This window comes from Pygocentrus nattereri, chromosome 5, assembly GCF_015220715.1.
Source record: "Pygocentrus nattereri isolate fPygNat1 chromosome 5, fPygNat1.pri, whole genome shotgun sequence".
Taxonomy (NCBI): domain Eukaryota; kingdom Metazoa; phylum Chordata; class Actinopteri; order Characiformes; family Serrasalmidae; genus Pygocentrus; species Pygocentrus nattereri.
Genome location: NC_051215.1, coordinates 12,387,679 through 12,403,476, shown reverse-complemented (window position 1 = coordinate 12,403,476; position 15,798 = coordinate 12,387,679). Strand labels below are relative to the sequence as shown.

The 15,798-nt window shown below is 40.3% G+C and overlaps 1 protein-coding gene across 2 annotated transcripts in view; it reads right to left on the bottom strand.

Moving 5' to 3' along the window:
* Positions 1-15,798, bottom strand: part of zgc:154142 (uncharacterized protein LOC555481 homolog) — a 61,692-nt gene that overhangs the window by 8,173 nt on the left and 37,721 nt on the right. For both annotated transcript variants that reach the window (XM_037538416.1, XM_037538415.1), the window contains 7 exons: positions 15,368-15,508; positions 10,614-10,850; positions 9,206-9,391; positions 5,579-5,688; positions 4,665-4,765; positions 3,410-3,687; positions 323-486 (listed from right to left, as the gene is read on the bottom strand). In XM_037538416.1, the coding sequence (XP_037394313.1) occupies positions 323-486; positions 3,410-3,687; positions 4,665-4,765; positions 5,579-5,688; positions 9,206-9,391; positions 10,614-10,850; positions 15,368-15,508 (1,217 nt within the window). The remainder of the gene's footprint in view (positions 1-322; positions 487-3,409; positions 3,688-4,664; positions 4,766-5,578; positions 5,689-9,205; positions 9,392-10,613; positions 10,851-15,367; positions 15,509-15,798) is intronic.

Below are 15,798 nucleotides of genomic sequence, written 5' to 3'. Positions count from 1 at the left end.
GTAGAATGAGAATAATTATGTTGATGAAAACCATCAACTTGAACTGTAAAAGCTGATAGTGGAGTACAGTGTGTCATATAGACGTGTATTCATATGCTACCATTGTATGCACAGCAGATCGCAGTTCCATTGTTGCACACTGTTGCCATATGGCAACAATTACATTTTATTATTTTATATGAAAGCTATAAAATCTAACCTGGGAAAAGGGTAACCATATATTGCAGTCGGGCAAAACAATGAATTAAAATATGAGAATTTTACTTGGCAATCAGGTAAAAAAGTCACTGTTGCCATACGGGTAAAGAGCTGTCATACACACCTGACACACAGACTTGAGTTCATCAGGTAAATTGTATCCAGCGCAGATCATAGAGGATTTGACCTGGAACCACCAGTAGTCCATGCGCTTGCAGGTGTCATAAGGTACAACAGGAAGAGCCACCTGGTTTAGAGTTTCAGACGCTTTAGGAGCTGAGAAGTTCCCTGATGAGAAAATATTCAGTTTTAGGAGACATGTTTGCACTTTATTAAATATTACATTTAACGCTTTATTTACAAGGCCAATTAGTATCCGGAAGTGTTTTTAAGCAGTTACTTTTTATAACAGTTTCTATATTATCTTTGAATTGTCCTTGTCTGCATTTACACTTTGTCTGTGATATGCTTTATGTTTGTCTAATATTTGCTATATTGGTTATAGGTATAATATGATCTAAATGTTTAGCTGTTAGCTCATAACATTAGACCTTAGGGACAACAATTGAAAAGTAGACTGTTATAGTTGTGAAAAACATGGGCACCCCTCGTCAAATGACATGGTTTGTTGATTTTTACACACATTTTAACACTATTTGGCACATTTTAACACACAATAAGTTTCTTTGTTGAATTTTACATACTGGGGGAAAAAAAACAATACAAAAAGCTGTGGTAAAATAATTTTTTTATGGTAATAAAGTGCCTTTAGTTCACAGAAAAATGTCATATTTAAGTGTGTTTAATGTCAAGGATGTGTTGCATTATTTTTACTCAGAAAATCAAGAAAACAGGTCATTTGTCCAGGGGTGCTCAAACCTTTGCATACAACTGTATCTTAAAGTAGCACATTTACCTTTAGGTTATCTTGTATGTATTTTCCCTGATGTAAATGAGTAATAAATATAAGTAAATAAATTAAGTGGATAACAATCAATCCTACTACCTTTTTGCTTATGGTGTACAGCATTAGTTAGAAATGAACCAGTTAGCTATCAATGGTACTTTTGTCTCTGGGTTAAAGAATGTGCATTAAATCAATGAACAAGTAAATAAATAAATAAAAGCTACACAGCACACCACTACTAGCCCAGCTGCTTTAACACCCACTACCCAACAGATGGCACTGTAACTCTTTAAGGGGAAGAGCAAATTAAGGGGGAAATGCTCTGCTCTTTTGCCCATTTGATTGGCTACTGATGAATAGCCTGCAGAGATATATAAACGGCAATTTTATTCAAATCTGTGCTGATGCAGGGAGACCCAGCTGAGACTGAAGCCTCATTTGCAGCAAGGTGGTCATAACACTGGGTTACCATTAGCATAGTGCTTAAACTTAAATTTAGCATTTTCTCATGCTTGTTAAAGAGCTGATTAGTTTTATTGGGTGGGGTAGAGCCAGAGGTGCTTTAACCTGCTCATAGGCCCTTGGGCTACTTGTGGTCCTGGGCCCTAAAGGTGTATTTACACACAGCGTCCACACACTCGAAGCCTTTGTTTTTAATGAATGTGCACACACCGCCACCAACCTCCAGTACTACCATTCATCATCTTTCCATTACCGCAAGAACCTAAATGAAGCTGAATTTAGCATTTTATCCACCAGGTGCAGCAGTTGCATTCTGACACCTGCAACTGCTTTAAGGTGGAATGGAAAATCTGAAGAAGAAGATGGCAAACAGAAAGTCAGTTTCAGCCTCACCAAACCTAAATTTGGTGAAGGTTTGAAGTTTCCACTGAACTGTAGATGAACTTCAACTTGATCTTATATGTGCAAGCTGCACTCTGTTCAGTCAGTTGTGCGCTGCTTCTCCAGCAGTGCGTGGTAGCCTACTGGTTACTCTGTAAAACCATTAACACCACCAAAACCCCCAAGGTCTGCAATAAGCTGTAGTCTATTGTCTGAAGAAGTAAATGCATGGACCCAAAGAAGATGATGTGAGATAAAATCAGACACATTAGATGAGCAAAGTTTAAAAAAACTGCTTTGTCTGATCCACTCGTACCAGCACAACACGCACTAACACACCTCATCAGTGTTATTGCAGTGCTGAGAATGATCCACCGCCCAAATAGTACCTGCTCTGTGGGTCCTGTCCACTGAAGAACAGGGTAAAAGGGGGCTAACAAAGTATCAGAGAAACAGATGGACCACAGTCTGTAACTGTAGAACTACAAAGTGCACCTTTATAGTAAGTGGAGCTGATAAAATGGACAATGAGCACAGAAACAAGGATGATATGCCTGAAGTTAAGAAGTTAATAAACCTTGTCATCATAGGTAAAGCATACTGTACAGTGGGCATGAAAAATGTTAGTGGCCCATTCTTGTCCAACCTTTCATGCACTGAAGTAAATTTATATGTCTGCACTGACATTTTGACCAAGCCCATTTCAGCCACTGTACGAAGAGAGCATTGTAAATACCACATTCACCGAAAACCAATGATGATAGCAGTGTAAAACGACACATTCACATCTTTTTACCAATGCTGGAGCTTCGAATTCAAATACTAGAACGCTGATAATGAACTGAGCTTGAGGCACTGGTGGAAGGCAACGGTTGCTGTGAAATGATTGGCAGGCTTTAAAAAGCCAGAACTTGGTGGAGAGGGTAATTATTTGATTAGCTCTAATAAAGTGACAGCACTGAGAGAAAATGAATCAAATTTCATTATCAGAGGCTATGTTACTCGTGGCCCCTGGGCTTCAGTCCACAAAACCCTGTGCATTAACTCACCCTTGGTTAGAGCACACCAAATCGTGCAGCATAGGGCTAATCAAAGGCTGAAGTTAGGAATTCCTCCATTGGCATAACATGGATCTGACCATATTCACTCTCCAGAAATAGTAACCTACAGTAGGTAGTGTGTTAGTGCTGTTTGAATGGCAAATATTTTGCCCGTTTCATTATAGTTTCCTAGTCAATTCACTATAGAGCAAACACTATGTGGTAAACAGAGAATGAGTTGACCCATTTAATGGCCAGGGCCAACAGGTGGCCCCATAGGTTTATTGCACACTTCTATAAACTAAGAATAGCGCAGCCAGTTTACTGTGGCTACTGAATAATAAGCCTTAGTAGGTAATAATCCTAGGATTTTAAGGGGTTAACAAGTGAACCACTGAGAATACAGCATTATCGTCCACACCTGTCTCGTCTCCCCAGCCTGTAGCATAACATGTTTTCCCTTCTGGAAGCACCTCCTCGATAGGCGGCAGGCAGGCAAAGTGGACATGGTCAGATGGGGTCACCTCTCCGTCCAGGCGCACCAGGGCGATGTCAAACTCCACAGTGGGACTGGTGGGATAGTTGAAGCCCTTATGGCGGTAAATGCCCTGAACACCAAAGCACTGTTGGCCAGGCTCTGACAGGGTCAGGTTGTGTTTGCCTAGACACATCTGCCATCTCTGCAGTTGATCTGCGTACCTGAGGAAAGGTGTGCGCACACAGTCAAACACATGCATAAAAGAACACACACACACACATACACCCACACCCACACACACACACACAACAAACATGGGTCATTCCAGAGAAGTGATTCAAAACACTCCTCTCCCTAATAAACATATCTTTAAAAAGTGCTTAAATAGGAAATTCAAAATTATTTACATACATTATTTTTAACGGGGACCTATTATGCTCATTTTGAATATATTTCTGGTTCTACTAGAACAGATTTACATCCTTCAATGATTCCAAAACATATTATTTTTTTCACAGACTGTACATCTTCATTTACTCTCTGTCACTCTCACACACTGTTAGTGCTCCTGGGTCCATAAGCCCCCTCCTGATGAGCCCAGTGTGCTCTGATTGGTCAAGTGGCAATAATTGGCAACACAACTGAACAATTAAAAAAAAAACTTGTCCTGATTTTTGCAGACGATGTCCTGATTTTTGCAGACAATTTCTGTTCATTTGCTGAGTTCAACCCCTTAAATGGCTTAAGTTTTATGACACACGTCTATATCCTAAGAACAGCTTGGTCAGTTTGCTGACCAAGTCCATGCAGCTCCTGAATAATAAGCCTTTAAAATATAGAAAGCCTGAGATTTTAAGGGACTAATATTGGGAAAAAAATGTATTATAAAAGGTGCTATAACCTTAGCACAGACCACATTTTATGTTTTTTTCCCCAAAATAAATAAATTCATGCATATGCATATGCATTGTCAATGTGCATGTGTATATGCAGTCGTAGGCAAAAGTTTGAGCACCCTTGATAAAATTGTCTGAACAGGTGCATTAAAGAACGTGCACACATGAGCTAATAACATATGATAAAAGCCATGCAGCCAGTGATAATAGCAGATATAGAATATGCTCTAACATGGATAAGAGATTTAATCAAAAATAATAGCCTATGAAGCAATATAAATAACAGAGGACTTTGACTGTACCTGATAAAGCAATGAGCAGCTGTCATAACCCAGTGCCTATGGATTAGCGTCCCACCACACGTGTGGGCGAACGTGGGGGTCGGCTGGGACTCAGGCCAAACCTTGGGAAAGAACACGCAGATAACACTGCTGAGATATAACCAATGAGGGTACGGTAGCACAGCTCTCTTCATAAACTAATAGCAGCTCGGGGACACTATTAAGAGAGACTGAATCGACTGAATGATTGGTTATGGTCCTTAAGTCCTTTAGGTGTTGTCACAGCTTTAGCGTTTGCTAATTTATAGTGAAACAGAAGAGGAAAGGACAGGAGAGGTGCTGGGGAATGATGCTGGTCATAGAATACTAATGACTTATATGAGTGATTAGGTCTAGGTTAGTATACAGAGACTACACAGCAACACAGGATAATCATTCATTTTTAACTCTGGAGCTGTGATGTGTAATATAGCTGCTCTCAGGAGGAAACCTGTCACCCTTTCTGACAGGCTTGAGGTTTTTTGTTACAAAATTTAAAACTGTCCTATTTATGCCGTGTAGGCATTTTTGTAGCTCACGCTGTAGGAAACAAAAAGGAAAAATCAACTCTAGGCGCCACAATGTGTGGAGAATATATCAGTTGTTTTGCTCCTCTGCTGGGAAGCTACCATCTTAGGAGGATTTCTTAAGACACTGATGATATATTGAAGCTGAGGTGGAGCTAAACTAGCCACCTAATCATTTTCTAATGGAGGTTTGCTGATCAGTGCGATTTGTCACATACAATTTATTACCAATCACTCCAGCGTATCTAAATAAACACTCCATCACTGCTCGATATCACGGTATCTCAGATAAACATTAGCGTGAGTGCTGAGATGAGCAGAGGAAGTGTAAGGTGTAACTGGGCAGGAGGTGATGGATTTCGGCCATACCTGCATGGACACTTGCCAGGGCCAGGAGTGAGCTTTGGCAGCCTCACCGTTCACTATGCGAGCGTTGACCATGGGGGGGATCGCAGGCCTTCCGCAAGTCTCTGGCCATTCTGCAGCAGAATAGCAGACACAGAATTAAGGTTAAAGAGCAGATTCATGAGCTGTGCTTCTTCCACAGCTTTACAGGGTATGTTACCTTTAACCCATTCATGTCCATGCTGGAATTTTTACGTTTACTACAGTGGTTCTTCCTTGCCTATTGAAGTAACTTGAGGAGTTAAGACAGTCGCCTTTTGAAGTACAAACTGAGCCATAAAACTGTCACAATATCAAGTTTAGCTCAGTTATGTAAATTTTTGCTAGTTCAATATTAATGTTTTTTTGTTCCAGCCAATCTATGAAGCATTTTATAGGCCATTTTGTTTAGCAAATGGTATTCGGTTCATTTCTGGCTAATTCCAGGTTGTTTAGGTGTTCTGTCACAGCTGCTGACTCGAAAGCTTACTCAGTGGTAATGACAGGAATTTAGTGATGTCTCACCTTCAGAGTCTCACCAAATCGGCTGTGGGTCGAATGTGATCTTAAAAGTATCCATTTTCTATTTGTATGCAAAGTAAGAAGTAAAAACATTCAAATGACTTGAGTGTCTCCTACAGCTGTCAAAGTCGTTGCTTAGTAACGGAGTTCTGCTCAGTGGAGTGACACAGTGTTTGTAATAAAAACATGATGTTATGACAAATAACAGCTTCTCACCAATCATTTTGCATGGCCAGAACTAACTGTTGTATAATTATCCATATAACACACAAATGAATGAAACAATACCACAATTACATTATAAAATAAACACTAACATAGATCTAATAGACTGGGCAGTCGTAAGCCTAAAACAAACATAGTGACCCCCAAAGAAGAGGTGGTACCAGCAAGCATTCTGGAGTGTATGCAGTGCTTTGCTGGCTTACAAAGCAGCTTGGTGTGAGCCAGAGAGATGAGACCTTCTTGCTGAGCATAACAATCTCACATCAATGTCACATACATGGCATATTAACAATTAACTACAACAGCTCACTGGATAGATAGCTAAAAAAACACATACGCAGTGTAGACCATAATGATAGCACAGAACAGACAGAGCTGTTTCCAGCACACAACAGGGCCAGGCACAGGATTATGGGTATGCAAATGAGCCAGCACAGCACATACAAAACTCCAAGGTTGCCACATACTGTATATTTTAACCCAGATTTAAAGCATAAATTAAGCTTGCATCCTCTAGCACATTATTCCATAGTTTAAGATCTTCCAGAGCAGGACTTTATCATGGACTGAACTGCAGCATTAACAGTGAATCACTATTGAAAATTCTTTTTAGTCTAAGACAAGGCTCAATCCGTGTCTGGAAATCTGGCCCTAAGTTAGCAAGACCTGGTCATCAATACAGATCTCACAATGCATTTGCACTTGCAGGACTGTCCAAAAAGAGAGTTTATTTCATTTCCAGTCATTATTATCAAGCACAGGTTATTCATTTTTTCAGGAGGTTAAATATAAGATATTCCACTTGAAAATAAGTGCAAAAACATAAGTTTCCAAAGATGACTAACTGTCAAGGAGCCATTACTAAGAAAGGAAACAAAAAAGAAGACATTTTGCAAATGTGGTCTGAGTCCAGATGTCAACATCACTTACAAGAAGCAGAAAATGCGACCAACTTCTGAGACTGAACTTTTGAGGTGTGGAAAAAAGCACTGCTGATTTCTCTGAAAAGCTCAAATCATTTAATAACTGGAAAGGGTGGACACACTAAATACTGACCAATCTGCTATTAAATTTAGTTGATTAGGAGAAGAGAACATACAGCTTAGAGATAAGGTTGGCTATGCCCATGCTCTGTCGTCATGTGACTGAACAAGGAAATTAACTTCAGGTCTATTGGATAAAATAATGTAAACTTTGGTAAAAGACTGCTAATTGAGTGTCTTCACCCGCACCTACCTAAACACACTCACACTGCAACCTCTCTCTCTCTCTCTCTCTTTCTGGACTGCAGGATGCATTCAGTGTGTCCTGCAGTGTTCACCTTCGGAGCACACACGCACACGCTCCACTAGCCAGCAAGGCCACCTGAGACCAAACACAGCACAAGGCCTTCTCACAAAGTCAGCACTGCAGAAAAACGGCAGCCATATTCCCACAGGCCTCCATAGAACACTGCACGTCCCCAACAGAAGAGTCTCACATCACTGCATCACTGCTGATGGACCAATGCCTTCTGCTCTTATCTGTTTGTTGTTTTGGTTTGTTTTGTTCTGAGGTCTTGACTGCACATTTTTACATTCTTCTATTCGAAATTTCCCACGGATCAACATGGAAAAGTGTCCTATGGTTGACATACATAAGGAGCACCGACTTATACAGTATGTTACAGTAACTGGACACTGGTGTTTTTCTTGTTTTGGCTTTATGCTTCAATACATTGCATTTGATACACTGCTATGATGATGTTAAAGAGTAAAATGTCAGCTGTAAGTCCACAGTGTTTACATCTGTATTGAGTGAAACATATAGAAACCACACTTTGGGTACTGTGGTTATCTGTGGTCCTGCCAGCTTGTTTGACAACCTCACCAGTTTGAACTTTCTTCCTTGCACCACACAGGTGATTTCTACACAAATAATGTTTTGATAGCATCTCTTTATTTATTGTGGCTTTCAGCCTCTTTTTGGTGATGGTCTGCTTTGGTGTCATCAACACATATTGACAGACAGCAGCAAAAGACTCCAGATGCAAATTAGATTAGATTAAGAGACAATTATTAGTCCCACAAGGGGGAAATTTCACCTCTGCATTTAACCTATCTGTGCAGTGAAACACCACATACACACTGGTGAGCACACTTGCGCGGAGCGGTGGGCAGCCCTATCAGCAGTGCCTGGAAGCAGTTGGGGGTTAGGTGTTTTGTTCAAGGGCATTTCAGTCATGTACTGTCAGCTCAGCGGATCAAACCAGTGACCTTCCAGTCACAGGGCTGGTTCCCTAACCTCCAGCCCATGACTGCCCCCCCCGATGGCAGGTATAGGCATAATTTACGATGAGGGCACAGGGGACTACCCGTTTTTTAAACATTCAGTTTTGTCCCCACCACAAAGAAATCTGCAGGTATATTTTTCCACACCTACAAAAGTCCAGTCTTAGAAGTTGGTTGCACTTCTCCATGGTTCTAATTATCCAGATACCCAAACTAAGTGAAATCAGCTCACTGATTTCCCACAAATCAAATTTTATTTGCTGAATGCAATTAAATACTCAAAGCTAGTGTGAAGCCTTCACAGAAGAGTAGAGGCTGTTACGATAACAAAGTCTTTTAGTTAGTAGTTCTGTGCATGAACTAATGATGTGCTGTTAAACAACTAACATAGAAACAATTAAGCAGCAGTTCATCTAATTATTTATGCTGATCTAATATTTGGTTAGTATGTATGAAAAGGACTGTTTACAGATATAAATACCCTCAAATTAAAGCTGAAATTATTTAAATTGTCACCTATTACCTGCACAACAGTAAACCATGAATAACAAACTGACCTAAGGATTAATGTGGATTAAAAGGTTATCAGTTGTACCTATGGGGATGTCATCCCAGGGGTTTGGTGGTACAGGAGGTTCAGTTGGAGCAGGGAGTGTGGGGTCTGTGGTCCAAAATGCTCTGAATCCCTTCGCTTCCATGAAGAAGTCAGCATAGAAACGCATCACCAGCTCATTTCCTGTTGTATGGATCACTGGGGGGATACTGGTACCACAGTAAGGCCCTGTAGTGCCATCAACACACACACACTTGTGAACCTTTACTGTATATTTTTTAACATCAGTTAACACTTGTTTACCTAAGGTAGAAACCAAGTTTGTCAGTCATACAGCAAAAAATATTACAATTTACACATACATGTGAGATATACAATACAATATATATACAAAGCGGTAGCCAATGCAAATTCATAGAGTGGGGCTGCTGAGTGTTGAAGTGTGTAGCACTTAAAAATTACATGTCTTATGTTGCATCACTCACTATAGTGTTTCACATTACCTCTGGAAGCAACTTGAGTACAAGAACTACTAGTCAGGAGCTTCATAAAGTGGGCTTTCATGACTGAGCACCTGCACACTATGATCACTATGCACAATGGCTGGAGTGGTGTAAAGCAATGAAAGAACACAGTGGATCTATGTTCACGTTCTCTGGAGTGATGAATCATTCTTCACCATCTGGCAGTCTGATTTATGAATTTAGGTTTGGTGGATGCCAGGAGAACGCAACCTACCACAATGCACAGTGGAAACAGTAAAGTTTGGTGGAGGAGGGATAATGGTCTGGGGCTGTTTTTCAGGCTTTAGGCCTCTTAGTTCCATGGAAGGACAATGTTAATGTTGCAGCATACAAAGACTAACTAACTTTGTGGCAACAATTTGGAATAGACCCTTTTCCTGTTTCAGGCCCTGGGCATAAAGCGCGTTTGATGTGGAGAAACTACAGTGGTCTGCACAGAGCCCTGACCTCAACTTCACAGAACACTTGGGATGAATTGGAAGGTTGATTGCGAGCCAGCCTTCTGGTTCAACATCAGTACTTGCCATTACAAACACTTCTGACTGAATGGGCACAAATTCTCATAGACACACTCCAAATACCAGTTGGAAAGCATTTCCAGCAGAGTGGAGGCTGTTACAGCTGCAAAGAGGTGGGATTGCCCAAAGATTTTTGATGGGATGTCCAACAAGTTCATATAAGTGTGATGGTCAGATGTCCACATACTTTTGGCCATATTACATAAAAAAACTGCAAAATATTTTAGTTAAATAGCATATACATACATTTTTAAGTTGAATAATAAAAAAGCTTTCATTATTTATTATTACATTAGAAATATTTTGAACAAATTATATAAAACATATACAATAACTAACATAGTATTGTGAAATATTGGAAACTTGTTTAAAAAACAGGCATTATGAAGTTGAGAAATCCTTGCTGACCATATTTCTTGGCCATGGGCTGTGATCCATCATAAATGATCACGTTGTCCAAGCAACGTCCTAACAGGATGCCAGCCGCCTCCATGTCAAACTGGGTGAATGTCAACGTGATGGTTTTGCCCTCAGGCACCTGCACCTTCCACAGGCACTCTCTGTTGGGAGGGTAGTTCATGGGCCAGTTTTCTGACTTGATGACTCCCATCTCCTCATGAGAGAAGACTCCACAGCCTTGGATTTCTAAAGGAGTAAAGAGGAGGGATTAGGGTGGGGGGTTTAATGTTGCCCAGAACAAAGTGTGGAATAAAACACACTAACTGATTAAGACCTCACAGGAACACAAGGAAACTAGTCCAATCAGAAGTTTTTGAAGGGTACAGCTTGCACACATTGGTCACTCACACACACAGTGATTGCTCTGTGAAACAGCAGCAAGGGCTTTATTGTCACTGCTTGTAAGTTGTACAGACATGAACCTGCAGGAACCTGCAGAAGAACATTTTGTAACTTGGGTTGTGTCTTGAACCCCTTCTCTGAGCAGATGAATCGTTTGAGATTTTGCAACAGAACATTTATACATAATCTAATAAAAACATTTAAGTACATTTTATATATTTAGTCTAATCAAATAAAGAAAGAAAAAGAAAAAAAGAAGGGCAGCCGTGGGCTGGAGGTTAGAGAACCAGCCTTGTGACCAGGAGGTTGCCAGTTCAATCCCCTGAGCTGTCAGTATGTCACTAAAGTGCTCTTGATCAAGGCACCTAACCCCCAACTGCTTTCTGGGTGCCATGGGTAGGGCTGTAAAGTGTGCTCACTGCCCCCTAGTGTGTGTGTTCACTAGTGTGTAATTTGGTGTTTAACTGCGCAAATGGATAAATGCAGAGCTGAAATTTCCCCATTGTGGGACTAATAAGGGTCACGTAATTAAACTATTTTTATGACGTGATCTCAAAACTCCTGCCAAATCCTGACTCTACACCTCTGGGTTTACAGGGTGAGTTTTTTTCTCCAAACTCAGTAATGCTACTTCTTTTAGTTTTAGCCAAAAAAATCTTACATAGTATTGCTTTAATAAAAAAATCAAAAAAGTTTGATTTGTTTACATTCTGGTTTACACACCAATTTTCTGATTGGGCAGTTTAGTGCTAACAAACTACTAGTATCCTATTGTGATGTGAAGTGAGGAGGCGGACGCATACGCTGAGATAGGCGACTTTTATTATGGACAAATCCAGGGTCATAGTTGTAACGGTCCAGGTTCATGTAGCCAACACGGAGAGAATATGGGTCAGACATGACGCAATGAACACAGACTGAACTCTACAACGGAGAAACGGACCAAACAAACCAAACAGCACGAGCATCCAACAGTAACATCCAAACAGTTCAAACAACAATAAACAAAGACCAACGCAGACCAAGGCAAACAAGACACAGGTGGAAACACAGGTGGGAACAATCAGGGGTGGAGTAACCAAACAAGGGGGCAGGACAGAAAAAAAAAAAAAAACGCACATGGAAGACCAGGAAGTAAACACGAGCACATGGACAGGAGAAAGGTAAACACAAGCACATGAGGAGACTGGGAGGGGCCAATCGTGACACCCATAGGCAAGTTAGCAGACGTTAGCATTATCACAGAGGTGGATTTTTTCCTTATGCTATGACCCAAATTAAGGGCCAAGCTCTAAAAGGTCGAGTTTGCCACTGAGCAATTCAAACGTAAAAATGGATAGACAAAATATACCTCTGGTATCTGATGCATTATATGTCAACATTACAACACAAAAACAAATAATAGGAATATCATAAATATTCAGTATAGAGATTTAGTCTTGTTGCCAGTTACAATGGCATTTTTGTCTTGTCTTCGCGTCACTAAAATTCTTAATCTTGATCTAAATTACAAATATTTTAGCCAAATACCCTGATAATGATAAATATGATGATAGTTATAAGGAAAAAGGAAGAAATGTTAATAACTGTTATGGCAAAATCAACAGGTGATCACAGCACAGTAAACAAGTTTCTTTTTGTCATCACTGACTATAATGAAACAAAACATCTATTTTGGCAGTAAAGTTCCATTTTTAAGAGTTTGAGCGCTCTATAATAATTAATACCTGACAGTTAGTACCTTGGAACCCCAAAATATGTTGCATCATTTCAAAAAGTGGGGCATATCCCTATAGATCCCCCTGCCCACTGCCCCCTCTCCCTGCCCAAGCCCCCTGCCCTGATTTTGCACCGGTGATACTACTCAAGTACACCTCTCTTTCGGTATAACTAAGACCCTAATTAGTTAAACAAGCTGAGTTTGTTTCAAATGGAAGTACAGCTTTAAGATGTCCTCCTTCTGTGACCCTTATGTTACAATGAAAACTGCAGAGAGCATTTTTTCGTCTCACCATTGGCCCATGAAATGCAAACTGGTGCAGACTTACATCTCCCAAGATACGGATCAGCTCCTGCCAGGCCTAGAGGAGTTTAAGGCATCTTTGGAGGCTCTAGCAGGCAAACACGTATAATAAATCCAGCTATATTTACATTCACAGTGAAATACGGCTCCCTAAACTGCCATTTTGGCAATGCAGGTAGAGTCTAATTTGTTAGCCTTGACACAGGAGCTGTGTGGCGCAGGGCCAGCTGAGAGTTGCAGTAAAGACCATAAAGTGAAATCTCCGCACAGTCACGGTCAGTGAGTCTATTTATTGCGCAGAAGCAGTTTTCCTTCATTGGGCTGTCTAGAAAACGTTTGGCAGTGAATCCCGCGTACAGACACACATATGGACAAATGAAGGAGCCAAATGATATCTGCCGAAAGGTGTAAGCGTGCTGCAACTTTTGCTTTGAACACAGCACACAAGAACACAGATGGTAGAGCTCTGCATTGGCTGGTAAATGTATTATAATTAGGGCTATTAGTTTACTTATTACTCATTTACTGATTACTTTTCTTTTATCCTGGAAAAAACTTGCCACTCTACCTGCCTTTAACCAAGACACAGAAGGTTATGCTTTTTAATGAAACAGATAGTTCTGGTTCTAAAATCTGATTGGCTGAGCTGTTGTAAAATCCACAATATATGCACACCTATGAGATCCACTAACAAAACTGAACTGTATATTTGCACACTATGACATGAAAAAATGAACCTGTATGCTATTATTGGAATCATTTACTCTCATGCTGCTCGCATGGACCACTGAGTTTATTGATTAAGAAAACATTTTTTAAACTGAGGGGCTGGCTACTTATGTTCTTAACTAGAACTAGGCTGTTCAGCTATAGGTGACAGGCTGAAAGAGAGTTTAAAGCCTGAATTACTTCATCATTAATATCACAGGCTTGAACTGAAGCACTTACAGTATGATTTACTGTAAAACTGCAGTGTAAAAGTCTAAAAATATCCCTTGAACGTGTTACACATTTAAAATATCTGTGTTTCAGTCAGGAGCATCATCAAACCCAGTCGGAATCCCAAATGGCTCCGTACTCCTTAAATAGTGTGCTAGACGTTTAGAGATTCTAGCCTCTACAGTCAAATAGTGCATCAGTACGAATGAGTCCCACATGATTATTTCTTAACTATATTTTGCACAGTTGGGGTGCAGGATCCAGTATTTAAATTCCTACGTAGTGCACCATGTAGAGTGCAGGGAGCTGTTTGAGATTCAGCCCAAGCTTGAGAAGTGGGGCGCCACTGGATTGGTGCTAAATAAGACTTGGTGGTATTTGGGTGACCAACAAGCACTTATTAAGGGAACGTTTTTGCACTGAACAGTGCTGTGCTATCTTATGTTCATTGTTATATGATAAAAAGTTCATGAAATGACCACAGTATACAGTGAATGAGCAACCGAACGTGCTCCTCATTGGCAGTACATGGCTGCTTGGCAATACCATACTCTAAGAAACCTACATTTCTGTACAGAATACTTGTTTACATTGATTATTATTGAGCATAACTTAAATTATTTTCAAACAAATGTGTATTACATCATACTTTATGTTGGCTGCTGTTTTCTAAAAGCAATAAGCCACTTGAGGCTGTGTGTTATTGGAATTGTACCATGGGAAAGTAAGTTCTTAGGCATAATGTGAAGCAGAGCATAGCCTCTCATGGTTTATTGCTTTATTAAAGTATCAGTTAACTGTTTATGGCCTGTTTAGGTGAGTTTGAGGATCTTTCTACTTCATAAAAACTTATTGTATTAATGTAACTGGGCCCATCCCACAGGTTTAACCCCTTAAATGACCTTAAAATGAAATATGCATGGGGGCTGACAACTCGATGATCCAGGCCTGAATGCTATTTTTTTCGGAGTGATAAGCACATACTGCCCAACTGAACAGCTTTTTAAATATACTTTTCTTAGGTGACTTTTGCACAGTGCTGTCTGTAAGTACTTCTATGTAACAATAATACATCCCATATGTATTATATGTGCGTAACTACTTAGATATAAAATAACAATATGTCTTGTGTACTATATGATATATCTGAAATATACACACACACACACATGCACGCACACACACACACACACACACACACTCTCCGTCATTCACTCACCTTAGGGTGAGTCCTGCTGAGACAGCTGTCTGTTCTAATAGCCGTCAGTAATCTATTGTTACACCATCACCTGTGTGGATATGTGTGTGTGTGTGTGTGTGTGTGTGTGTGTGTGTGTGTGTGTGTGTGTGTGTGTGTGTGTGTGTGTGTGTGTGTCTGTGAGTGAAGCAGGTGCTGTACCGGCAATGTCCTCTGGATACACAGCCTCCCACCTGGCGGAGAAGCCACGGTCAGCCAGCCGGCCGTCAGACTGGAAAGTCAGGGACATCCTGTTACTGACACTGACAAGCACTGGAGGGAGAATAAACCCGCAGTGTGTTCCTGAGAGAGTCACACACACAGACACACACAGAGGGGTGACATCAATCTTCAAGTAAGAAAAACAAAAGCAGTGACTTTTACCTTGCTTGCTTTGTCATTAAGCTCGCACAGAATTTGCAAATTACTATATCACTGTGACTGATGAAAATGACCTATTAAAACAATATACATCTATTATGAAAAATGCAGCAGTTAATTAAACTTCATATTAATGCATTTTTAAACTATCATGACTTATGTGGCATCTGGCACCTATTATGTGGGAGAAATGATAGTCTGCAGCACATTCT